The 25,941-nt window shown below is 56.1% G+C and overlaps 2 protein-coding genes across 2 annotated transcripts in view; one reads left to right on the top strand and one right to left on the bottom strand.

The window, feature by feature from the left end:
* Window positions 1-959: 959 nt before the first annotated feature.
* DPF1 (double PHD fingers 1) lies at window positions 960-13,880 on the top strand. Its single transcript, XM_052656039.1, has 12 exons — window positions 960-1,102; window positions 7,746-7,906; window positions 7,982-8,089; window positions 9,489-9,616; window positions 9,888-9,977; window positions 10,370-10,448; window positions 10,631-10,762; window positions 11,645-11,695; window positions 11,788-11,907; window positions 12,942-13,054; window positions 13,606-13,717; window positions 13,810-13,880. Exons 1-12 carry the CDS (start codon window positions 960-962, stop codon window positions 13,878-13,880), a joined length of 1,308 nt encoding a protein of 435 aa, XP_052511999.1.
* Window positions 13,881-19,507: 5,627 nt separating this feature from the next.
* Window positions 19,508-25,941, bottom strand: part of SIPA1L3 (signal induced proliferation associated 1 like 3) — a 252,106-nt gene continuing 245,672 nt past the window's right edge. Inside the window, exons 21-23 of the mRNA XM_052655519.1 lie at window positions 23,773-23,908; window positions 21,990-22,071; window positions 19,508-20,574 (exon numbers count right to left, since the gene is read on the bottom strand). Coding sequence (XP_052511479.1) covers window positions 20,431-20,574; window positions 21,990-22,071; window positions 23,773-23,908 — 362 coding nt within the window. The 3' untranslated portion in view covers window positions 19,508-20,430. The remainder of the gene's footprint in view (window positions 20,575-21,989; window positions 22,072-23,772; window positions 23,909-25,941) is intronic.

Here is a 25,941-nt window from a genome sequence, read left to right as displayed (position 1 = left end):
GGAGTCCTAGGACGGAGGCTGTGAAGGGAGAAGGGTGAGTAGATTCTGGATCTATTTGTGAATGTAGAGATAACAGGATTTGATGATGGACTTGAGGTGTGTGTGAAAAAAGAAGAGTCAAGGATGATTGATTGCACTTGGAACAAAAATCCATTTTCTTTATAATGGCCTACAAGGCTCTGCATAATCTGATTCCTTGCTCTCTGGCTAACCTTGTCTCCCTCCTCACTCACTCGACTCTTTTACACTAGCTTTCCACAATAATCTTTGAACTTGTCAAGCTTTTCCTGCTTCTGTGTATTGCATGGTGACAGCTTCTCAGGTCTCAGCTCAAATGTCACCTCCTCAGAGAAGCCACTTTCTTTATAGCACTTACCACTCTCTAAAATTAACAGCTTGTTTGCTTGTTTATCATCTGTTTTTCTCCACTCACAGCTCAGCTCCTTGAGGGCAGCAATTCTGTCTGTTGTTCATGTTGTTTCCCCAGTGCCTAGAAGAGTGCCTGTCACTTAATAAATGAACAAAGGCATTGATTAACCCCTGTGCTTGTTTACAGACTGGTTTACAAAAGAAGAGACACCCAGAGAAGCAGGCAAAGACAAGAATACACGACAGACTCTGGGGTCACCCACACACCCAGGGGGAGATCCAGAAATCAGCGGCCACCCATTCCCGCGCGCCCGTGGTTCTTAAAGGATGGAGAGCCGGAGCTGGGAAGGGAGCACTCCAGGGAAGGGAAAGGATGCTCTGGGGCGAGTCCAGTCCCGCCCTGTATCCTCAGTAGCCAATGGGCACACGGTTTTCCCGGCGCCCCCTGGGACGTGTAGTCCGGACAGGGGCGCCCTCGGGCGCCGCCGAGCGCCCCTAGACTCCACGTCCCGTCGTGCGCCGGGAGGTGCGGGGATTGGCCGAGCCCCGCCCCCGGCCCGCCCCGCTCCGCTCGCGCTGCAGCCCCAAGAATGAATGAAATCGTAGCGCGCTGGGCGGCAGAGCGGGCGGCGCAGGCCGGGCTGGGCCCGCGCGCAGCGGCAGCGGCGCCCCGGGCCGGAGGCGGCCCAGCCGAGCGGGCCATGGCCACCGCCATTCAGAACCCGCTCAAGTCGTGAGTGTCCCCGCCGTCCACGTCCCTCCATCCGCCCCCAACCCGAACCCTGCCCCCGCCCTCGCTGGGGAGGGGGACGCAGTGGGCGGATGGTAGTTGAATGGGCCCCCCAGCTTGTCCCCCTGTCCCCCCGGGGCGTGCCGCCACCCCCTGTCTCCCCCCTGGGGCTGGGGGCAGGAGCCCCTCCAGGGTCGCGGGGGCGCCTCTTCTTTGTCGCTGTCAGTGAAGGAATGTGGCGCGGGCTGGGGGTGGCGGAGGCCGTTTCCCCACCCAGAGTGGGGGTAGGGGCTTCCTTCTCCTCCTCCGAGTCTCTGGGGGCGCCGGGTCTGCCCCTGCCTGGGGCTGGGAGTACGAATGCCTAAGTCCGGACCCTAGTCTCCCAGGTCTCTACCTCCTCAAAAGCATCTTTCTCTCTTTCCCCTCTCTTTCTCCCAGAACCTCGGTCTGCGCGCCCGCAGGGTGGGAGCTGAGACGTCGGGGGTCCCCCGATTCGATCCCTGCTGTCTCCCCCCGCTTTTTTTTCCTTCCCGGGTCTTCAGGACCTAAAGCCCCGACGCTCCGGTCAGTTTAGACTGTGGGCTCTCTGCCTCTCCCTGCCCGTACACATGTAATGAGAGCATCTCCTATCTCCTTGGGGACCGGATGCCTCGGGAGAGGGTGCTGAGAGCGCCCTCAGTCTCCGGGGATTCCCTCCGTTTCTCCCTGTCCGCGTGCCTCCTCCGAGCTTCGCTTCCTCCCGGACCCTGCGGCTGGCATCCTGGACGCCTGGGTTCAAACCTACGCTCTCTCCCAGCCCTCTCCTCTCCTGGCCAGCCCTCGCTCTCTCCACTTCTTCCCTCTCTTTCCGTCTCTCTCGCTCCTTCCTCGGGATCCCGAACTCCTGGGTCCCAGTGCTCCCCGCCCCCTTCCCCAACGGTGACAGCGGGCTGGGAGTGACAGGCGCGCGGCCGCTCCGGCTCTCCCTCCCCGGCTGGCGCGCGCGGCCCTCCCCTCCCCCGCTCCCCGGCCTGGCGGGGAGGAGGCGGAGGGCGAACGCCCGCGGCGCCGCACAAAGGGGCCGGGGCGACCTCCCCCAGTCTCCCCCCAGGCCCTTGCCTCCGCCACCTTGACCTTGAGCTACGGGTGCTGGGGGTTGGGGTGGGGGAGGGGCTCGGGGCGCCCCCCGCCCCCGCCCTCCGGAAAGGCTGTGCCTAGGGTGGCCGGACCTAAGGCCCCCAGTAGCTTCGGGTTTCTGATGGTGGGGGAAGTTGGGCCATGGAGGGGGCCGGGCCTTACAAGCTCGCGCCTACACGTGTGGCTTTGCGGAGAGCCAAGCCGGCTTGGAGGGCGTGTGTGGGGTTGGGGTAGGCGTGAGACAGTGTGTAACGGTGACACTTCTGCCTCCCTCTCGCTCTAATTCTTCAACACAGACGTGTTACCCCTATCAGGGACACCCTCAAACTGGCTGGCACTGGGCTCGTGTGCAGGTTGGTGGATCTATAGGTATCCAGACCTCCTCACTTTGACCTCTTGGAGTAGGTGTGGGGCAGCCTTTGCGGGGGGCCTGAAGACCTGAGTAAGCTTGGGGGTGGGAGTGCCAGTAGCCCTCTCTGCACTCACCTTCTGAGGGATCTACAGGAGGTGAGGGGAGGGAAGGGGCTGGCTCCTGAGAGAATCCAGTCCCCTTAGGAATGGCCTCTGAAGGGTTCTGACTGCCTGTATTGGAACCCTATCTTGAGCACTAACCACCTCCCCACCTTGAGCCTCAGCGTTACCATCTGTGAACCGGGGCATCATTACAGTTCTTATTATCTCATGGTTGCTGCTATGATGTTTGTAAAGCACTTGGTACTGAGCCTGACTCTGACTAAATGTAGTGAGAGTGTCAGTTGTGCCTTGACTCTTTGCGACCCCATGGACTGGAGCCCGTAAGGCTCCTCTGTCCGTGGAATTCTTCTGGCAAAGATACTGGAGTGGGTTGTCATTTCCTTCTCCAGGGGATCCTCTCGACCCAGGGATCAAACCCGGGTCTCTTGCATTGGAGGCAGATTCTTTACTGTTTAGTATCAATGTTGATTTCACTTGTGGTCCAGTTTCCACACAGGGCATGGAGGGATGGGGACAGGACTGTTTGGACATGGGAGCTTGACTGCGGCTGAGGGGTCTGAGAGGGTGACTAGGGGTAAGGAAGGGGAGAGAGACCCTTCTCTAGGTGTCAGCTGTGGGTCAAATTGCACTGGTGGACAAGGGCCTCCAGGGAGCTGATGGAGTGTTCTGTACTCAGGCTCCAAGCTGAGCAAAACTGATGCCAAGGTTCTGGGGTGAGCCAGGTGCCTGAGGCTAGAGGTGTGGGGGAGCAAGTGTAAGGATGTATTGGAGGCTGGTGGGAGGTGACAGAGGAAGGTGGCAAGGGCTCTTGGAGCTGAGCTGGTGGGTTGGGGGGGGGACAGGGCTCACTGAGGATGAGATTGGGGTAGCCACTGTAGGGGACCTGGAGGCCAGAGTGACTGTGAGGTGCCAGTGTCCCTGTGGCACTGTGTGATCTGTGACGCAGAGTGAGGTGCCTCACCCCCTTGCCATCTGCTCTAGGCCAGATGTGAAGCAGAGACCCACTCCCTGCTTTGGGGGTTTGAGGAGAGGGAGATCAAGGCCTTACCTGAGAGAGATGGGGGAGAGCCTGTGGAAGGGGTCTAAGACTAGAGGTGTATGTGTGTGTGTGTGTATTTTGTTTTTTGTTTTGGGGTCATGCCTTGCTGCCTGGAGGATCTTAGTTTCCTGACCAGGGATTGAACTCACGACCCCTGCACTGGGGAGTGTGGAGTCTAAACCACTGGACCACCAGGGAAGAGTGTGTGTGTGTGTGTGTGTGTGTGTGTGTGTGTGTGTGTGTGTGTGTGTGTTTAGAAGTGACCATGGGTGTGGAAGACCTGGAGGGGCCTCTCTCATCAGGGAGGTGGGGGGGGCATCAAGAGACAAAAGAGGTGAGGGCTTTGAGGCCCCTTCCGTCTGCCGGAGAGCTCCCTGGTAGACAAGGACATTTGTGGGCCTTTTTATCCATGCAAGGGCTCAAACCTGAACAGGAACTTTGGATTGGGGGTGTGGGTTTGGTGTGGGTGAGTGGGATTTGGCAAGTGCTGTGACTCCAAAGGTCAGCTTCCTCTCTGGGCATCCCTTAGGGTGGAGTGGCAGTAAGAAGGGGGTGACCCACGTGATACAGACATCTGGGCGAGTGAATACTTATCTTAGTCTCACCTTCAAGCAAACACCAGGGGCTGACGGCATGCGACTCTACTTCCTCCGGGAAAATGGGGGTAATGGTAATATCACCCTGGTGGGTCATTATGAGGATCAGGTGGGTGAATCTCTGTTAAAGAACTGTGCCTGCACTTGGTGGCTACTCAGTATATTTATTCTTAACAAATATTTTGTAAGCATCTATTATATGCCAAGCTTCCCTGGTAAAGTAAATCTGCTCAGAGGGTAAAGAATCTGCCTGCAATCCAGGAGACTCAGGTTTGATCCCTGGGTGGGGAAGATCCCCTGGAGGAAGAAATGGCAACCCACTCCAGTATTCTTGCCTGGAGAATCCCATGGACAGAGAAGCCTAGTGGGTTACAGTTCATGGGTCGCAAACAGTCGGACACGACTGAGTGACTCACACACATATGTCAAGCGTTATTCTTTCTAATAATGGTTAGCTATCACCATTTTACATCTTAGTACACATCAGGTCCTCTTCGTGGAATGAATGAATTTATTGAACACCTACTACCTGCCAGGTACCTTTTGTTTTGTTTGTTTGTTTGCTAAACTGCATGGCATAAGGGATCTTTGTTCCCCAACCAACCTGTGCCCTCTGCAGTGGGAGTGCGGAGTCTCAACTACTGGCTGCTGCTGCTGCTGCTAAGTCGCTTCAGTCGTGTCCGACTGTGTGCGACCCTATAGACAGCAGCCTACCAGGCTCCCCTGTCCCTGGGATTCTCCAGGCAAGAATACAGGAGTGGGTTGCATTTCCTTCTCCAATGAATGAAAATGAAAACGGAAAGTGAAGTCGCTCAGTCGTGCCCGACTCTCAGCGACCCCATGGACTGCAGCCCGCCAGGCTCCTCCGTCCATGGGATTTTCCAGGCAAGAGTACTGGAGTGGGGTGCCATTGCCTTCTCCGACTACTGGACCAACAGTGAAATCCCCGTCAGATGCCTTTTGAAGCAATTTACCAATATTTAAGGGCTTCCCAGGTGGTGCTAGTGGTAAAGAACCCTCCTGCCAATGCAGGAGACATAAAGAGTTCAGTCCCTGGATTGGGAAGATCCCCTAGAGGAGGGTATGGCAACCCACTCCAGTATTCTTGCCTGGAGAATCCCACAGACAGAGGAGCCTGGAGGGCTACAGTCCACGGGGTCATAAAGAGTCAGATACGACTGAAGCGACTTAACACATGCACACCCCAATACTTACTCATTTAATGCTCACAATAATCCAATGAGGTATCATCCTTATTTTACAGATGAGGAAACTGATTCCCAGAAAGATTGTTATTTGCCCAGGGTTACATGGCCACCAAGTGGTAGAGTCAGGATTTGAACCCATGAAGTGTGGCTACAGCACACACCTAACTGGCACGGCTGCTGTCAGGCCGGGGAAGGGGCTGAGTCGGGCGTGGTCCCTGTGAGAGAGACAGCCCTGACGGTGACCAGAGGCCGGGGACCGAGAGGGTGCTCTGGAGCTGGGAGGGACTCGGGGGAGAGGCGGCGGCAGGGAGCCATGCGTTGGCGGGACGTTTGCGTGGGCATCTGTACGTTGTCTCTAAGTCTCCTGGAACTCAAGTGTTTGTGTGAGTGCAAATGTATGCGAGTCTATGCGAAGGTGTGGGAGAGGGAGTGTGCGTGAGTCTGCGTGGGAGGCTGTGAGTATATGTGTGAATGTGTGTGTAAGTCGCCGTGTGTGGGTGTGTGCGAGCCCAGGTGTGCATGCGTGAGTGTAGACCCATGTGCGAGACTCCGAGGTGTGCATGCGTGAGCGTGCGCGAGTGGCTATGCGTGCCTGGAGCCCCATCTCTGACCGGCTTCCCGCTGGGGTCCCGCCTGCCGCAGGCGGGGAACTACCACTCCCAGCATGGCCCGGGCGGGCCCGCCCCGCCGCCTTGATTGGCTGTGGCCCCGGTGCTCCCGCCCCCCGGGAATGAATGGATGGGCGGCCTCAGCGCCCGCCCGAGCGCTGGGAGGACCGGCCCGGCGGGGACCTGCTGGGGGCAGGACCCGGGGAGCAAGATGGCCACGGTCATCCCCAGCCCCCTGAGGTGCTGCGGGCCGGCGGGAGGCGGGGGAGGGAGCGCGGGCGGATCGCGCGGGCGTGTGTGTGTGTGGCGGCTGGGGGTGGGGCCGATGGGGTGTCTGGGGGGCTGTCACCGTGGGCCGGGCTGCGCGGGGTTGCGAGTGTGTGTGACTGTGGGTCTCTGGCAAGAACCGTGTCCGACGCGCTGCTTTTGGAGGAGAGGAGAGTGTGCGGAACTCCGAGTCCTCTTCGGGAAAAGGGGGTCATGTCCCGCCCTGAGACCCCCGGGGTTGGGGAGAAGGTGAAATGGACTAGGGGCGCGGGGACCTTGGTAAACTTGAGTGAAGCTCACAGTACCTTTGTCTTGGGATATGGAGTGTGTGTCACTTGTTCGGATTCTGGTGTTTTTTATTTTTTTTGGATATGTGTGTGGATGTGTATTTGGTTTCTTTTATTCTACTCTAGGTATCTTTGGATATTTGAGTCTTTGAGTGTGTGTGCATGTCCTTTGAAACTGTGCCTCATTTGTGTTCTGTGTCTTTGGATATGTAGGTATTCCTGTATTTATGTGCAAATTTTTGTGTGAATATGGGTGGATTTGTTTCTACATTGAGTATATGTGTATCTTTGTGTATTTGAATATGTGGTATTTTAGATGTTGGTTTCTATATTATTGTGTATCTTTGTGACTGTGTGTGTGTATCCTGTGTGAATCTGTGTGATTTCTTTGTATAGTGTATCTGAATTGTGTGTGATTTGTGTTGTGTATTTGGATATGTGTGTAAGTGCTTAAACGGGTAGTTTGTTTTAACATTTTTTCTCTTAACATTGTGTACCTGTATCTTTGGATGCATGAGTGAGTGTGAGTGACTGGTGTGTAATCTGTTTACATGTTGTGTGTCTTTGTGTGGGTGATTGTTTATGTTGTGTGTCTTTGGATATGTGATGTATATTTGTGCATGGACACGTGTGTGATCTGTCTGTTTCTACACTATGGAACTTGAGAGATCTGTATTTTTCAGAAGATATTTGTGTGTGCCCATATGTGAGATGTGTCTGTTTCTCCCTTTGTGAGTCTTGGGATATGTCTCTCTTTGTGTGTGAATCCTGTGCGACTATGTGTGATCCATTTGTGTTGTGGATTTGGATATGTGCCTGAATGGATGTGTCCTGGTGTATCTTTATCTGTTCCTATATTGTATCCACTCCTTGGCTCGAGGCCCGCTTGAGTCCCGGGTTGGGGGCTCCTGGGTCCCGACCGGAGGGCAGAGGTGAGGTTGGAGGAGTCGGCCCACCCATTCCCGACGGGTGGGCTGGGGGAGGGGTGCTGGGCGACCGGGTGCTCCTGCCCTTGCTGACAGCCGCCCGCCCGCTTACCCGCCCCTCGCAGCCTAGGCGAGGACTTCTACCGCGAGGCCATCGAGCACTGCCGCAGCTACAACGCGCGCCTGTGCGCCGAGCGCAGCCTGCGCCTGCCCTTCCTCGACTCGCAGACCGGCGTGGCCCAGAACAACTGCTACATCTGGATGGAGAAGACCCACCGCGGCCCGGGTACCGGCCGGGAGGGCGGGGGTGGGGCGGGGCGGCGGCTTCCCAGTCGCGTTCTTACCGCCCTTCTTACTCCAGGTTTGGCCCCCGGACAGATCTATACGTACCCGGCCCGCTGTTGGAGAAAGAAACGGAGGCTCAACATCCTGGAAGACCCCAGACTCCGGCCCTGCGAGTACAAGATCGGTAGGTGGGGCTCCGTCCTGTGCCTGGGGTGGCCCCTGTGGGTGCCCACACCACTGGCTGATCAGTGTGTTGATGCCCTTGTGCGTCTGAGCATCTGCCTTTATTTCCCTCCTGGCCCACGTCTGAGTGATGGGCTGTGTCTGCTGGTGTGTGTCTGGGGGTAGTACAGACACTCTCCAGTTTTCCCTGAGTATTTTGAACTGCGTCTTCTACTTGGACCCAGGTGTATTCCTGGACAGAGTGTCGTATCTGTTTTGTGTGTCCAGGTGTATCCCATCCTTGTATATCTCTTCCCTTGTGAGTTGGGATGTATCAGAGTATCTGCCTGTTCTTTCCTGTGGATGTCTGAGTGTGTGTCTGGGTGTGTCAGAGTGTCTGGTTGTAACTTTTTCCACTTGTAGTACAGCGTGTCTTGGAGTCTGTGTCTCTTTTCAGGTGTTTCCAGGCTTATTTCCTCTTAAGTGTGTCTGGTCTATCTGTTCCTGAGTGTCTCTCTCCCTTTGAGTACCAGATGCTCTGGAATGTCTGGGAGAGTCTCGTCCCTGAGTGTCTGTTTGGAGTGTCAGGTGTGTTTCTGCCCGTGTCTGCTGCGCCATGAGTGTCTGGCTTTATCACTTCTCAGATGTGTCCAGCACTGATAGAGTCACTGGCTGTTTCTCTTCCCTTGCTCAGGTATAACCAAGGATCTGTGTGGGTCCAGGCAGGTGTACTGGCGTGTCCATCTGGCTCTGTCTTCCTGGGTGTGTCTGATTGTCCCAGAGGGAGTGTCTGTATCACCTGTGTGTATGAGTATCCATCTGAGTGATTCTCTGGTGTCTCTCCCCTAAGTATGTTCAGGTGTTTGGTAGGGTTTGGTTGTGTTTTCCCCATGTGGTCTGGGTTTATCTGATGGTCTAATGTTCTCTTTTGGAGTGTCTCTGAGTGTGCCCAAGGGTCTGGATATGTCTCCTCCGTGAGTCTGGGTGTATCTGAGTGTCTGGGTGTACCTCTTCCCTTGTGTTTCTGGCTGTCTCAGATGATCTGTCTGTATCTCCCTTGTGTATGTCCATGTGTGTCCTGTTTGAATGTCTCTTCTCTCCAGTTGTGGGGGTCTGGGTGGGGTCTCCTACTTGTATTATGTAGTTATATAGGAGGGTCTGGCCATGTTTCTCCTGAGTATGTCCAATGGTCTCTGATGGTCTGACTGTGTCTTCTCCAGGGTCTGGGCATCCTTAGGATGTGTGGAAGTGATGAGGGTGGTATGGATGGTTGAGTATTTGAGTCTGTTGCTGGTTGAGTGTGGGAAAGCCTCTTTCCTCCAGAAAAGAGCATGATTCCCCAACCTGGGCAGTCTGAGGAGTCCTCCAGGGACAAGTTCTTCACCTGACCCCCCTCCTACCTACCGTGGTCTTGTCCCCAGACTGTGAAGCGCCACTGAAGAAGGAGGGTGGCCTCCCCGAGGGGCCAGTCCTTGAGGCTCTCCTGTGTGCCGAGACAGGGGAGAAGAAGATAGAGCTGAAGGAGGAGGAGACCATTATGGACTGTCAGGTAGGACTGCCCAGCCCCCCACCCATCCAGGGGCTGTGGCTGCCCTCTCAACCGGCTTGTGTCCTGGCCCATCTTGCTCCTGCTCTGAAATCTCCCCTGATTCCCTAGGACCTTTGAGCATCCTGTCTCCATCCTTCCACACTTCATCTCTTTTTGGGAAGACCTCCTAACTTGCCCTGCCACCCCTGATCTTTGCTGTGTCCAGAACTACCTCCCAAAGTAGAACAATACCCTATTTCTTGACCCCAGTCTCCCTTCTCCTGGTGCCCAGAAACAGCAACTGTTGGAGTTTCCGCATGATCTTGAAGTGGAAGACCCAGAGGATGACATGCCCAGGAGGAAGAACAGGGCCAAAGGAAAGGTATTACTCCCAAACCTCCCCCCATCACCCTTCCCCTCAAGGCAGGTTCCATTGATTGCTTGTGCAGTGTTCAGACCCTGCCCCAATTTTAGCTTATTTAACTCTCAGAGCAGCTTGAAGGGGTAGGGGATTTTTATACCCATTTTATAGATGAGGAAATTGAGACTTGGGCATATTAAGCCATTTGCAAAACAGAGATTGTACAGGGGGTTAGAGCTATCTTCCTACACGTGGCACAGATGAGAAAATGGAACCTCTGAGAGGTCAAGAGAGTTACTCTAGACTCACAGCTAGGAAGTGGCAGAGCTGTGATTGGACTTTCAAGTCCAAATGGTGAAAATTCTTTTAGTTCCTTCCCTTTCTTGGCCCCTCACTCCTGACTTTCCCCTTAGGCATACGGCATCGGGGGGCTCCGGAAACGCCAGGACACCGCTTCCCTGGAGGACCGAGACAAGCCGTATGTCTGTGATAGTGAGTCCTTCTGAAGAGGGGGGAAGAGAGAGAGAGAGAGTGGGACCCAGAGACCTTGCCCCCCACTGGCCCCCTTCCCTCCCGTTCTGGACCCTGGCAGAGGGGGGAGGTGTGATCCTGGAGGCCAGGGTGGAGGCGGCAGGGGCTGGAGGGCTGACCGGCCCTCCCTGCTCACTCTCCAGTCTGTGGGAAACGGTATAAGAATCGGCCAGGGCTCAGCTACCACTACACCCACACCCACCTGGCTGAGGAGGAGGGGGAGGAGAACGCCGAACGCCACGCCCTGCCCTTCCACCGGAAAAACAACCATAAACGTGAGCAGGCGGGCAGGGCGTGGGGTGGTGAGGGGCCCTGGGAGTGGGGGCTAAGGAGCCTGGGAGGGAGGGGGCACATTAGACATTTCTGGAAAATCTCCAGCTCAGCGGTCCCCTCCCCCCACCAACCATGGGGATGCTGGCTCTGGGGTTGCCATGGCAACCAACCATCTCTCCCTCGCTCCCGGCCGGGCGTAATATTTCTGGGTCTGATTTATTGTTTCAATTAGAGCTTGGGGAGGGGGGTGATAGATGACTCCCTCCCTCCCTGCCTCCCTTCCTCCCTTCTCTGCTGAGCTTCGGCCAAGGGGCAGGGGCCGTGGCCTGGGAACCCTTGGCATCCGCCCATGCCAATCCAGTGCCAACCTTGACAGCTGAGGGATGGGGGAAGGCTTGGGGAGAGGCTCTGCCAGTGGAGGAACCATCCTCCCACCCATTCCTCGGTGGGAGACAGCAGTCTCTTCATCCCACCCCTACTACACACCCAGGCACCTGTGTTCAGAATTTTCCTTCTGAGTGTCTGTTTCCATACCAGATTGTGGCCAGTGGCCTCTACCTAATTTTTATTTAGTTGGGGCTTCGTTGGGGGTGGCTGTCTGGCAGAAGTGCGTACGGGCAGGGGAAGCAGGGGGCTTGTACCTGCTAAGTTTTTACCTAATAAAGAGGACCTGTCAGTCGTTTTCAGAGAGTTGCAAGGTCCTGATGAGAATTACCTGGGCTCCCTGCAACTCTCTTTTGCTGCTGGATGCAGCTTAGGGTAGCGGCTCCCTCTCCTCACCTCCTCCATGCCTGGACAAGGGGTCCACCCCTGGGGCCGAGGCCGTGGGCAGGGTGGAGCCTTGCCTGTGGTGAGAGCCCCTCTCTCTGTCCCCCTACCCCCAGAGTTTTACAAAGAATTGGCCTGGGTCCCTGAGTCACAGAGGAAACACACAGGTAGGGACGCCTCCCTCTGCCCCTACTTCTGTAGCAGCCTTGGACTGAGGGTCCCTTCCTGCCCCCGCCAACCCCTGCCTGCTGTCTTTCAGCCAAGAAGGCGCCTGACGGCACTGTCATCCCCAACGGCTACTGCGACTTCTGCCTGGGGGGCTCCAAGAAGACGGGGTGTCCTGAGGACCTCATCTCCTGTGCTGACTGTGGGCGATCAGGTGATGCCCCCCACCTGAGGCTTCTGGGGGCTGGGGTGGAGAGACTCCAGATCTGGAGGGCAGGAAGCAGAGGAGAGAGAATTGGGGGGACGCAGAGCATCCTGGTGGATGCACAGAGCTGACTCAACTGCTGAGGACTGTGGGGAGCTCAGTGGGGTCAGGGAGGCTCTGGGAACAATGGAACGCGGTTGTCATGACATTGTGGGCACCGGCAGGTGCCTGTCTGGCATGGGGAACAGTGAAAGATGGCTGCCAGAACACCAGGGGGTAGTGGGCTGTGATAGCGAGTAACGGATTGCCACTGCCTGGATGCTGTGGACAACAGAGGGCGCTTGCCGTGGAGTTGTGGTTAATAGAATGTGGTTTCCCAAGGTGGACTTGTGGGTAAGAGACTGTGGTTGCTCAGCACGGTGGCTAACGAATTGTGGTTGTCATGGTATTAAGGGTAGTGAAATACGGTTGTCATGGCGATTGGGTGTCGTGTTGGCCTGGGGTGGTGGGACAACCAGAGGGTTCACACGCTCCATAGTCACGTTGGTAATGTTGTGGTTGCTGTGGCGTTGTGTGTAATGGGCTTGGGCTGCAGGGAACCAGGGTGTGGGGACCCCTCTGTGGAAGGCGGTTGCCATGGCATCGTGGCTGGGAGACTGTGGTTGCCACGTTCTGCGGTTGAGGGAACGGGTTGGCCACTCTGCTGTGGCTAATGGAATGTGGCTGCCTCAGCACAGCGGTTCACAGAACGTGGCTGCCCCGGTGTTGTGGGTGGTAGAAAGTGGTTGCCACAGCACCCTGGGTAATGGAATGCGGTTGCCATGGTGTTCTGGGGAGCAGAGTGTGGTTGCCATGGTGGCCGGGTAGGAGACTGGTGGCCAGGGGGGCGCTGCCTGCGGAACGGGCGCGGGGCACCGTGGGCTGGGCGGGGTCAGGCCTTGTGAGCCAGGGGGTGGGGGCTGAGCCCCCAGGGGCTTCCCCAGGGTCAGCAGCCACCAGGGGCGCGACAGCCCCTAACCGCACCCCTGCCCCTCGGCCCCCAGGACACCCCTCGTGTTTACAGTTCACGGTGAACATGACGGCAGCCGTGCGCACCTACCGCTGGCAATGCATCGAGTGCAAGTCCTGCAGCCTGTGCGGCACCTCGGAGAACGACGTGAGTACCCGTCCGCTCCTCCCCGGGACCTGCCCGTGCAGCCTCCCCGCCTGGCACCGCCCCCTCCACCAGCTGGGCCTAAGCCTTTCCCTGGAGCGCCCTTCCTCGTGAACACCAGTTAACCTGTATTATTATTATTGTTAGTGGCCATTAACTGAACCCGGCACTTAACACTCTTCACTCTCTGAGTGCTCCCAACCGCCCTGAGGTAGGTGCTCTTGTTCCCACTTCACAGAGAAGACACCGTGCTCAGAGAGGGGAATACACTTGCCCGAGGTCACCCAGCTAGGGACATGGTTCTGCTGGGACCTGAACCCATGGCTTCCAGTCCATCTCAGTGTCGTTTTCAGTGTCCCACAGAATCCTATAAAACCCAAACTACAAACCACAAACTGATGGTCCTCAAGGGCGTTTGGTGTGGCCCAGCAGGGTTTTGCAAAGATGACCTTCTCAGAGCCCTTTGTGTCTTGCAAGAAGACACCTCCCCCAGCCCCTTTGACCTGGCCCCTGCCCCCGCCCCCCACCCCGGTTTCTGGTACCCGTGCCCCCAGGGTGCCAGCTGGGCGGGTCTCACCCCCCAGGACCAGCTGCTGTTTTGTGACGACTGCGATCGGGGTTACCACATGTACTGCCTGAGTCCTCCCATGGCGGAGCCCCCGGAAGGTGAGAGAAGAGGAGGGTCTGACATGGGGGTGGGGGTGGGGGCAGCCCTGCCCAAACCTGACCCAACTCCCTGTCCTCTGCCCGCCCCACAGGGAGCTGGAGTTGTCACCTCTGTCTTCGGCACCTGAAAGAGAAGGCGTCTGCCTACATCACCCTCACCTAGGCCTGGCTCTGGCTCGCCCGGACCTCTGGGGTGATGCCTGCCTACCTGCCTCTCCTCTCGGAGCTCCTCCACTCTCTCCCCATCCTTAACGCCCCACAGTGGGAGGGGCGGGGGGAGCCAGAGAGGGGGCCGGGCCACCCCCTCCCCTCTGTGCAAGTGGAATGTTTGCCCTGTGGGTTGGTGGGCCCAGCAGGGTCCTCTCCCTTCCTCCCTCCTTCCTCACCCCCTTGGGAAATGGGTACCAGGGCCTTCTGCTCCCCTCAAAGCCATACCCCGCCTCTAGGCGGGCACGAGGGGTGGTGGATGCCAGCTGGGGGCATGGACAAAGCCTTTTTCTAAAGAAAAAGTCAAAAACTTTAAAAAAAAAAGAAAGAAATTAATATATAACAAAGAGTCCTATAAGGTCTGGCTGGGTGGAGGGGGCACTGCTGAGCGCATCTATTGGGCACCAGTCTACGCCAGCATCCTGCCTGGCGGCCCCTCCCCCCAGCCCCTGGAGTTGCAGCTGTCCCACCTCCCCACCCAAGACGGGCACCATCCCCTCCTTGTGCCCCGGGCCGGGGGGTGTGGTGTCCACCCCTCGCCCCCTCTCGGTGCCCACCGTGGATACTGCATGATGACGTGAACCATGGTTTTGAATTCCGTTCCTGCTCCCTCCCCGAGAGCCCTGCCCGCCTGTGCCCACTCCGTGCCTGCTGGCCTTGGCTGGCCGTCGCCGGTGGGGCGAGGCGGGCCCCTGCCCAGCGTCTGCTGGAATGAGAAGCACAGACTTTGCAACGGACTAGATTCTCCCCCTTTCTCTGCCCGCCCCACCCCTGCCACCCTCGCCGGCCACTTTCGGGTCACGAGGGGGCGTGGTTGTTTCTTGTGGTTGTGTGTGTTTGTTGTTCGGGTTTAAAAAAAAAAAAGGGAAATCGAGACTGCAAGTGGGGGAAGTGGTGGGCTTGGGGGAGTCTCCCCCAAGTCCAGGCGTGCCCACCCCCCCTTGTTAACGAGTCTCCTTTATTGCCTGCCTCTGCTGTGAATTAACTTGTTCTGTGTATTAAAGTGGGGCTGACCCCTCTGCCCACGGTGTCGGCTTCATTCTCCAGGCTGCTTTGGGGCGTCGCCGAGAAGGGGAGATGGGGCCTCGCGAGGGGAGAAGCAACCGAGGTGAACAGCTGGAGCGGGGCCCCTACCTCCATCTCCCTCCCAGCTCCCCTCGGCACCCCCGCCTTTCTCTGGCTTTGTCCCAGCTCCTCCCAGCCTCGCTGGAAAGGAGAAGAGGGGAGGATGGGGTAGAGGGGAGGAGACAGGAGAAGAGGGGGGGATGGGGAAGAGGGGGCTCCCACCCAGCCAGCTGTGGTTGCCCTGGCAACCGACTGCTGCAGCTGCAGCAGGAAGCAATGACGGGGGGAAGGGAAGGGATGGAGAGACAAGACACCCTCCCCTCGGGGCTACAGGAGGGAGCAGGGGGACCCGCCTAGGGCCTCACCCTAGGACCAGACATCCCCTGGAGCTCCCCATCCCCACCGTGGGGCCAAGGACAGATAGGAAGGGCCAAAGGAAAGGGCAGTGAAGATTCAGGGCTATCAGGTGAAAGACAGACTTGGGTGAGGTGAGGTGAAGAGTGAGAACCAGGACACAAGAACGGTCAGGAAAGAGACAGCTATGAGAGTCACACATTTTTAGAAAATCAGAAAAAAGAGCAGGAGAAGGAAGACATAGATCTGGGAGAGAGATGCGGATGAAGGAGCCACAGGAATTATGGGGGAAGAGAACAGACGAGATGGAGATTTAGTGGGAGAGAGGAAATAACAGTAATAAAAAATAGCAGATGCACGGGGAGAGACACAGAAAGGAGGAAGCAGTCAGTGATTTGGAGAGAGAAGCAGAAGAGATTCTGTGAGGGAAGGCGGAGAACCAGGGCCCATCAGAGAGGAGAGGGGAAGGGAGAATGAGAGAGGAGGTACCCTTGGGGAAACAGATGAAGTCAGCATCCAGGACAGGCAAAGTCCCAGGACAAAGATACAGAGATGAGACTTCACAGGGAAGAGGGCGTCAAGAACTGAGGGAGACAATAGAAAAATCTGGAGAGCGCCAAAGGCACGAAAGGATTCAAAGGCTGGGTGAGGGGAGAGCCAGAAGTGGGGTGGGAGGCTGAGGGAGAAGCTGGGGGCGGGGACAGAGGGTGCCTGCTTGGGTTGGGGGGAGAGGGGGGGCAACAGGCAGAGGAAGCAGAAAACTGGGGCAAGCCGGGGAAGGGACGCGCAGGGCACAGTTCGGGCGAGAGCACAGGCTGGCGTGTGTGAGTTGTGGGGTGTTGGAAGTTGGTGTGTGTCACAGGCGCCAGGAGAGGATGTGAGAACAGCTTGTTCCACCGTTTCCGTGCCGGTGGGGGGAGGGGAGCCCGGGTTGAGGATGGAGCCTCAAGGAGGGCGGAGACAGGGAGGGCGTCTGGAACACTCTAGAATTTTTGGGAGGTGTGGAAATAGTTGGTCCACCTCCTCTGGAAAAAGGATATGTACCCATTCGGGAAGGAACTTTTTTTTTTTTTTTGCAGGGCGGGGGTCTGGGTTAGAGAAGTGTCAGGTATGAGTTCAGAAATAATCAAGTCCAGCACAGGTAAATGGGGAGGTGGGCCAGAAAGCCCCAGATGTGGGGCCAGGCCTGTCAAGAGGTAGTGGGATTGCTTCCCAGATCCAGGCGGAGTTGGACCCAGACTTCCCACAAGAGGCCGGACCATGGGATTCTCACATCAAATTTTGGAATTTGGAAAATAAGTTTGACCCCGATCTCTGGGTCAAACTGCACATGGGGTTTCACCAGGGCAGCTGCAGGTCTGGGGCCAGGGGTTTAGGATCCCTCCCGGCCAGGAGAGCCCCTAGAGGGTCTGGCCCAGGGCTGAGGTCCCAGGGGACACCAGTATCTTTCCAAGACACTGACACCGCCCGGAGCTCCGGGACTGGAAGCAGCAGCTGCTCTTCACTCCAAACCACCAACTAGACGATGGGCAGAGAGAAGACAGGGCGGGGATGGGGGTGGCAGAGGTGGGTGTGCAAGTGAGCCTGCGCCGCCTGGAGGGTGTGGCCTGGGGCAACAGCCCAGCTGGGAGGCAGGGGCCCCTCCGTTCTGAGTCTTGCAGCTGTCAAGAGGACAGTTACCAAGCTCAAAATCCAGCTTTCTTTCTATACCACCTCCAGATTTTAAAAAGCATGAGGCAAGAGCTAGATGGGCCCCAGGGTGAACAGCTGGCTTCTCCCCTGTTCAAAATATCCATCAAAATAGCGGGAGAGAGATGAGCTGGACCTGCCCAGATAAAAGATAGACCACACATTCTTTATTCTCCAAGTCAAGTAGACTTTCCCCACTACACATGCGCAGAAAGGCTCCTTTGAGGTCAAAAGGAAGGGGGCGTCATCTCAGTAAGTGATGTCAACTCCTACCCATAGGCCTCTTTGCTGAAATCCATCTTGGCTAAGAGATGCTTGGGTGCACATGAGAGGATCCTGGGATAAACCAAAGAGGAACTCGGAACCAGGCAATGCAAGATGACCGGCCAGAGGAAACCATGAAGAAATGCCCCATAAAAGTAATTCAAACTACCAGGAGGGCGCGACTTTCTCTGAGCCCACCCGTGTATCTAACCCACACGGACGGTACTCTTTTTCCTCCTAATGAACACTTATTTCAGTACTCTCCGTCTCTATGTGGAAATCCATTTCTACACAGCTGACGGGCCAGGGCCTTCACTGGCCACTGTCCCGGGTGGTCTAGTGGTTAGGATTCAGCGCTTTCACTGCTGTGGCCAGACCTCAGTCTCTGACCAGGAACAGAACTCCTGCTTCAAGCCACTGCAGGTCAAGGCCAGTCGAGATCAAGCTGACCGTTATTTAAAAAAATTTTTTAATCTCAACGCATTTACTTCTGGCTGAGCTTGGGCTTTCTCTGGCTGTGAAGAGCAGGGGCTACTCTCTTGTGTGTGCAGGCTTCTCGCTGCAGTGCCTGGTAGTTGAGGCTCCTGGGCTCCAAAGTGCAGTCTCTGTAGATGAGGCGCATGGGCTTAGTTGCTCCAAGGCATGTGGGATCTTCCTGGACCAGGGATTGACCTTGTGTCCCTTGAATCGCAAGGCGGATTCTTAACCACTGGACCACCAGGGAAGCCCCAGGTCTGGGTTTCGGGCCTCCAGTACATGACTTGTGAGGGTAGAACCTCCCTCTTTTTAATTATTTCTTACATTTGAAGGAATCTCCTGGCGGTCCAGGGGTTAGTATTTTGTGCTTTTCACTGTTTTTTACATTCTCAGTGTTGGATTTCTGTCGCCAGGGTTTTGAGAAAGAGAAGTTGGTGAGAATGGTGCTCCTGGGTTCTTAGAGGTGTGTGTGCACTGGGGGTGATGGTGTCTGGGACAAGGGGGACAGGAGGCTGATGCTGGATCACCCCCTCTTGTCAGGGACTCCGTGGGGCTGGTCAGCTAGTGAACACACAAGCCACTTCTATGAAACATTTATTTCCTTTGAAACCTCCAGAAACATGCCAGAAAATCTCAAGACTGGAATGGGGAGGAGAGTTGGGGAGGGAAAGACAATAAAGAATTAAAAAAAAAAAAATCCAAAGGAAACAAATCAACATATTGGGGGAAAAGAGGGAAAAAAAACACACAAAAAACCCTGCTGCTATCTTCACCAAACTCGAATTAAATAGATGTGCTTTGCAGAGATCCTTAAAAAACAACAGGAAACAAAACCAAAAATCCTAATTTACACATGTCAATGTACATGATTAGGTCCCCAAGATGATTCAAATGGTCTGAAGATAGGAGATGACTTAAAAAAAGAGGGTAGGGGCGGGACAGGCTCCAGGTTAGGGTCTAAGGAGGAAAGGGGTAGGGGTGGGGTGGGTGATCCTGGAGAACCCTTCCAAGAGGGATCCATCCGGGAAGAGGGGCAGAGACATCACAGTAGTTGGCCAGGGCTGAGGACCCCGCGGGCCGCTCCCCCCATCTTTCCTGGGGGAGAGGAGATGGCAGGTCCGAGCGCTCTTCTTGTGGGACTGCAGTGTTGCTTCAGGGGCCAGAGTTTGGTTGCAGGGGAGTTGGGGGGGGGAGGACCAGGGTCCTTTTCTCCTGCTCCTTAAAAGTCTGTGTCCTGTGTGGGCCTCCTCCCCTGAGGTTTCTGGCCCCAAACAGGTGGTGGTGGAGGTCTCTGGACGTGGGGCTGGGCTGCCTGGTGCTGGCCTCCCAGTCGGAGTGTGCTGCTTGGAGCAGGGTCCCCGGGCCTGCCCGGCTTTCGTCCCTCTGAGTGCCCTCCGCTGAGCCCCAGCCCACTGGGAGCTGAACGAGCCTCGATCCTCAGTTTGAGGTTGGGGGAATCCACAGATTGTGTGACTATACCGACTTGTTCTGGCGCAACTCTACATGAAAAAATAAATATATATATATATATTTTCTTGTTTGTTTTTAAAGGGAAAAAAAAAAAGAAGCTCTGTTTCCTGGGTGAGCAGCGTAGTACCACACTGGCCCGGCTGCCCGGCCAGCTGCCCCTTATTGCCTTTGGAGAACCAGCATCTAGTGGGGGTGCGCACTGCAGTGTTCCCCGGGGGGCGCCAGTGTCACTGCTGGGGGGCCTGCGAGATGGGCTGGGGGGCTTGTAAAGGGAAAACAGAAGCAGAGAGGAGATGAAGGCTGTTTCTCTCCACCCCTGACCTGAGGGCTCGGTGGAGGCCCTCCTGGTGTCCAGAAGAGGCCGGGGCTGATGCAGGAGCGGTGGGCCGCTGGGCCTGGCCGCGTCAGTAGCTCGAAGGTGGAGGGGCCCAGGCGCCACGGCCTCTGGCAGTCTGGGGACTGGTCGAAAAAGACTGTGGAAGTGGTCCCAAGTGTGCAAATAGCTTCCCCTTCAAAGAAGTTAACTCTGGAATGCTGGCGTTTCCTCTTTCCATTCTTGGATCCCCTCCCCTCAGGAAAATAAATGAAACTCTAAGAAAGTGCTCCTGGTTGCTTTTTGGAGGATAGGGTTGGGCAGGGGGCAAAGTCCATGCTTTTTGGAGCCAGTGCACCCAGGATGGGGAGCCCTGGCCCCGCTTCCACGCTGGTGGGCCGGTTTCCCACCACAATTTTTCATGCAGGGGTCATGGCCCCACCAGCCCAGATACTGTTGGACGTGGTGAGGAAACCTGGTTTGTGAACTCCTGGAGCTGTGGGGTTTGGAGACTCACTCCTGCCCTCCCCGCCTTCCTATAGCTTCCGATGGCTTGGTCCTAGGAAGAGGCTGGGTGGGGAGGGTCGGACGGGCCCCCTGGGGGTGGTGTGGGCATGGGCCCAGCCCCCAGGAACCAGAGAGAGCAGCTCAGAGGGAGGCTGGAGACCACATTGCCCCCTGGGGCTCGAGGACCAAGAGCAGACAGCCTGGGAGGCCTCCCTCAGGTCCCACTGCTGCCCCAAGCGTCCCTGTCCTTGGAAGGGCGGTGGGGCCTGGGCTGCAGTATTTTGGTCACGCCTGCGACCAGGGGCCAGGCCAAGGGAGAGGAGGGCAGGAGCCCACGCCTGCCCAGACGGCCGGTGGCCTTTCCACCTCAGAGTTCCTTCTTTTCCCTGCAGAAGATCTCCGCGAACTTGCGCAGCTGCTCGCTGGCGGCCTGCGACTCCTCCTGCAGCCGCTGGTTGTTCTGCCTCAGGCTGGCCACCTCTGACTGCAGCACCGCCTTGTCCTGCTTCTCCTGTGGGGCGGGGGCTGGTGTCAGTGGGGTGCATGCTAAACGGCACCCCCGCGGCCTGTGAGCCTTGCCCGGCTGCCAGGGCTCAAGCCCCAGCTCTGCTTCTCAGCAGCTGAGTAACCTCAGGCAAGTCACCTTATGGGCCTGTTTGGCCCTCTCTGGGTCACACTCTTTGGGCCCCCGTCTCCCCAGTTCTAAAAGCTGGGGGTGGGGGTTGACAGGACTTCCCTGGTGGTCTAGTGGTTAAGACTCCACGTTTCCAAGGCAGGGGGTGCGGGTTCCAGCCCTGGCTGGGAAACTAATATCCCACATGCTCCACTGCTTGGTCAAAACGACAAAACAAGGAAACTGTGAAAGGGGCGGTTCAGAGATCTCCCTGAGGTCATGCATATTGAGCTCTCAGCACACAGCCTGAAGTGGAGTAACTGTGGGACAGGTGCTATGATCAACCTCATTCCAGCCCTGCAGCCACCCAGCGGTTGTGGGATGTGGCGACCCCTATTTTCCTGGACCAGGAAAGGAGACCAGACCTCCTCATGCAGCGAGCAGGGGGCTGGGACGTGGACGCAGGGCTGCCCTCTCAGGACAGGGGAACATGCAGCAGTGATGTGTGCAGCGTCACACAGCCTTACATGATGGGGTGGGATTTGAACCCAGGCCCCCACGATTCCTGTGCTTGAGGCTTCCACATTATACTTGGCCACCTTCTGGCCCTTTACCCAGAAGTATGCAAAACAAGAGAGTCTCTTCCACACTTATTTTTCGTCACTCTCCCACCCTCTGGAGATAAGGAACAATCTGGAATGTCACCTTCTAGATAGCCCTCTGACCCACAGCTGGGAGACATTTTTTTAAGTGCTACAGTGTTCTAGGAGACAGGTCTGCTGCACGCGGAGTTTTCTCCTTCAGTTACTGGACTTCTTCTGTATGTCTGTGAATATACAGATTTCTGCCATGACTAATTCGCAGCAGATTACTCCACGGCATGGCTGTCCTATCATTTACATCACGATTCTCCTGTGAACAGACAGCTGCACCGGCCCCAGTCTTTTACGGTCAGTGGTGCAGCAGTGAACACCCTTGCTCACAGGTCTCTTTGTGCCTGTGCTTGGAATTCTATTGGACGAATTCTCACAGTGAAACTGCTGGGTCGACAAGGTACACAATTACGGTTTTGATAAATATGGTCCGACCTCCCTCCAAAAAGATTGAGCCAACCTATTCTCCTTCTTAGAGTTTCTGGGTGCGTTCCCAGCCTTCCCTATGTCGTTCAAACTCTTCATTCATGACTACATTCAGAGCTGGGTGGCCTCTCCTAAAACAGACGGGATTGGGGTGGAGACGGGAGCCCCAGCCTTGCTGCCCACCCCCCAGGCATCCGGGAAGTGCCACGTGAGGCAGCTGCCTGGCGGCCTTACCTTCTGGAGGTCCGTGTGCAGCTGTTTCAGCATCACCTCCAGCTGGTACACCTTGCCTGTCAGATCCAGGGGTGGCTCCTCGCTGCAAAGGCAGGGGGCGGGGTCAGGATCTCCGCCCACAGCTGGGAGGAGCCCGGGTTACAGGCCCCTCTTGTCCCTGAGGCTCTGGGGAGTCCTCTCCTGGCTGGAGTACCAGGGGTGCCTGGTGGGTGAAGGCTGCACTCTGCCTGGGGCGGGCTCCTCACCTGGTGGGGCTTGGGAGCACCAGGCCTGAAGTGAGTGGCGGTCCTCCCACAGAGGGACCAAGTATATGCTTCCAGGAGAAATTCCTGGAATTTCTGGAATTGTACCGTGGGGCAGCACGGTACAAAGCCCCCTCCCCACACCCACCCACGCAGCACCGAGCAAGCCCCAGCACGGAGCTGGCACTCGGGGTGTGTAAGCGGGCACGCGAGCAGGAGGGCCTGCCTGGGGGGCAGGACTAGTAACCAGACGGATGATGGTAACAGCCCCCGTTCCTGAGAGCCCACCCCGTGACGTGTGAAGTCTGAGCACCTCAGGCGGGGACGCTGTACCCAGGACCCCAGCCTGTGGCTCCTCCTGAGTGGGTTCCCCCATCCTGGGCCTACCTGGCCCCTGCAGAGGAAGGGAAAAGCCTTTCTGCAGAAGGCTCCTCTGGGCGCGGTGGGAACGCAGGCACCCAGGATGGATGAGGAGGGAGGCAGGGTGTCCGCCCAAGAAGCGGGAAGGACCCGCTGCCCACCCCCCGTACCCCCACCAGTCCTTCTTCCCTGCTGGTCCTACATCTGGGGGAGCTGCAGTCACAGGGGGAGGCTGGAGGCAGGTGGGAGGAGGTCAGCAGCTCAGGGCAAAAGGAGTCCAGGAGTCTGCTGGGAAGCCACAGGTCCTTACATTTCTACACACGCACCCTGTTTCCAACCCCACTGCAGCGCCCCGGGTTCCGTCCTGGAACCGCCCAGCTCTGCTGTGACAGTGGGGCCAGTCTTTGGTGGAGGTTGAGCTCTAAAGCCAGGGTGTGAAGTGAAAAACAGGAAGAGTCAAAACCACCCCCGAAAATCGCTTCAACTGCCCATACAGTGGAGTGCACGACTGTCGCACACCTCACTCCGCACGGTGGAGTACGCAGCTGAGTGTGGAATGCACTATTTAAATCCACGGACATGCAAGCCTGCCATTTCCATCCTCTCTCCCTCTTTGTGATTCTATTTTCTGCCAAGCTAGTGCACTCAAACATGCTGCACCGAATGTGAGATGACAAATGGGAGAGGCCTGCCTCCTCGCCCGCCTCCCCGCCCCCGGAAGCCTCATGAGGACAGGGCTCGGGCCCCAGTCACCACTGGGTCCCCAGACAGTCTGGCCTGGGGCCTGCCAGGGACGAGGTGAGAGATAAATGTCAGGGGCACTGGCACGTAATTTAGGAACCTGCAGAGGAGGAGACCCGGGGGCAGACAGGGCCGGCTGGAGACTGGGAGTGGGGTGGACAGAGGGGGCGGACGTGGGGCAGCGGGCAGGGAAGACTGGGGGTACTGCTTATCGATTTTCAAAGCAGCAGAACAATGATCACTGTGCTGTCTCCTCCGAGGAGACAGGGCCTCCATGCGAGGGCAGGACCGACACTGCTTGGTCCCCGCTGGGCCCCAGCGAGTGGATGAGCCCAAAGTCTGTTAGATGAGGCCGTGGCTGCCCCTCCTGCTACTGCTGAGGGGGTGGGGGGACCTGCAGGGTGGCCTCCTGCCTGGACAGCGGGGTAGGGGAGCCTCACCTCATGGTAGGGGTGGTCCTGGGGGTCGGGGGCCCCCTTTCCAGGCTCAGATGACTGTGGACAGGACTGTGTGCAGGCGGGACGTCCGGGCTCAGAGCTGGGTCGTTGAGAGAGAAGAGTGAGACGGCTCTTTGCACTGCGGGGGAGAGGGGCGTGGTGGTCGGCTGGGCTCCCGGCTCCTCCTCACACCACCCCTCCCCTCGCAATGGCCAATCCCTTCCCGAAAACCCCCAGGACACTCCCAATCACACCCGCTTAGATCACACAGGCATACAGGATGGATTCTTGCCAAAAAACCAAACCAAGTCAGGACACAAACACAATATTCCGTCCTGTTTCTGAGTAAGCCTCCAGACCTGACGACCAGTTTATACAAAATACAAGGGACAGAGCAAGGAGTTGAGTGCGGTGTGGGCAAGGAACCGCCCCAATTCAGCTGAAATGGCCTGGTTTTGTCAATAATGGGGGGGGAAAATGGCTGGAAGTGGATGGGGTTGACACTGGCTGATGAGGACACACCTAATTCTGAGAATGTCTGTGAAACCTCCAAAGCAAAGAGAGACACCAAACAGAGACTATCAGGTATATGGAAGAGAGAAACAGGCTCCTGGGGCTGGCAGTTACAGCAAAGACGCCCGGGGCCCGTCCCCCAGACACGTGACTGGCTCGTGGCCAGTTACATCTACTACTGCGGGCAGGAATCCCTGAGAAGAAATGGAGTAGCCATCATGGTCAACAAAAGAGTTCAAAATGCAGTACTTGGATGCAATCTCAAAAACAACAGAATGATCTCTGTTCGTCTCCAAGGCAAACCATTCAATATCACAGTTATCCAAGTCTATGCCCCAACCACTAACGCTGAAGAAACTGAAGTTGAACGGTTTTGTGAAGACCTACAAGACCTTTTAGAACTAACACCCAAAAAAGATGTCCTTTTCATCATAGGGGACTGGAATGCAAAAGTAGGAAGTCAAGAAACACCTGGAGTAACAGGCAAATTTGGCTTTGGAATGTGGAATGAAGCAGGGCAAAGACTAATAGAGTTTTGCCAAGAAAATGCACTGGTCATAGCAAACACCCTCTTCCAACAACACAAGAGAAGACTCTACACATGGACATCACCAGATGGTCAACACCGAAATCAGACTGATGATGTTCTTTGCACCCAAAGATGGAGAAGCTCTATACAGTCAACAAAAACAAGACCAGGAGCTGACTGGCAAAGATCATGAACTCCTTGTTACCAAATTCAGACTTAAATTGAAGAAAGTAGGGAAAACCGCTAGACCATTCAGGTATGACCTAAATCAAATCCCTTATGATTATACAGTGGAAGTGAGAAATAGATTTAAGGGCCTAGATCTGATAGATAGAGTGCCTGATGAACTATGGAATGAGGTTCGTGACATTGTACAGGAGACAGGGATCAAGACCATCCCCATGGAAAAGAAATGCAAAAAAGCAAAATGGCTGTCTGGGGAGGCCTTACAAATAGCTGTGAAAAGAAGAGAGGCGAAAAGGAAAGATATAAGCATCTGAAGGCAGAGTTCCAAAGAATAGCAAGAAGAGATAAGAAAGCCTTCTTCAGTGATCAATGCAAAGAAATAGAGGAAAACAACAGAATGGGAAAGACAAGAGATCTCTTCAAGAAAATTAGAGATACCAAGGGAACATTTCATGCAAAGATGGGCTTGATAAAGGACAGAAATGGTATGGACCTAACAAAAGCAGAAGATATTAACAAGAGGTGGCAAGGATACACAGAAGAACTGTACAAAAAAGATCTTCATGACCCAGATAATGATGATGATGTGATCACTCATCTAGTGCCAGACATCTTGGAATGTGAAGTCAAGTGGGCCTTAGAAAGCATCACTACGAACAAAGCTAGTGGAGGTGATGGAATTCCAGTTGAGCTGTTTCAAATCCTGAAAGATGATGCTGTGCAAGTGCTGCACTCAATATGCCAGCAAATTTGGAAAACTCAGCAGTGGCCACAGCACTGGAAAAGGTCAGTTTTCATTCCAATTCCAAAGAAAGGCAATGCCAAAGAATGCTCAAACTACTGCACAATTGCACTCATCTCACACGCTGGTACAGTAATGCTCAAAATTCTCCAAGCCAGGCTTCAGCAATATGTGAACTGTGAACTCCCTGATGTTCAAGCTG

This window comes from Budorcas taxicolor, chromosome 18 (genome assembly GCF_023091745.1).
Source record: "Budorcas taxicolor isolate Tak-1 chromosome 18, Takin1.1, whole genome shotgun sequence".
NCBI classification, from domain to species: Eukaryota; Metazoa; Chordata; class Mammalia; order Artiodactyla; family Bovidae; genus Budorcas; species Budorcas taxicolor.
This window is presented reverse-complemented; position numbering and strand designations above follow the sequence as displayed.

What these genes read in the sequence shown, in the direction of transcription:
- DPF1 (XM_052656039.1), top strand. Translation starts at nt 960, where the DNA reads ATGAATGAAATCGTAGCGCGCTGGGCGGCAGAGCGGGCGGCGCAGGCC. An exon ending in AGAACAGGGCCAAAGGAAAG is followed by an intron (nt 9,978 to 10,369) that starts GTATTACTCCCA and finishes CTTTCCCCTTAG; the next exon opens with GCATACGGCATCGGGGGGCT. An exon ending in TGCTGACTGTGGGCGATCAG is followed by an intron (nt 11,908 to 12,941) that starts GTGATGCCCCCC and finishes CTCGGCCCCCAG; the next exon opens with GACACCCCTCGTGTTTACAG.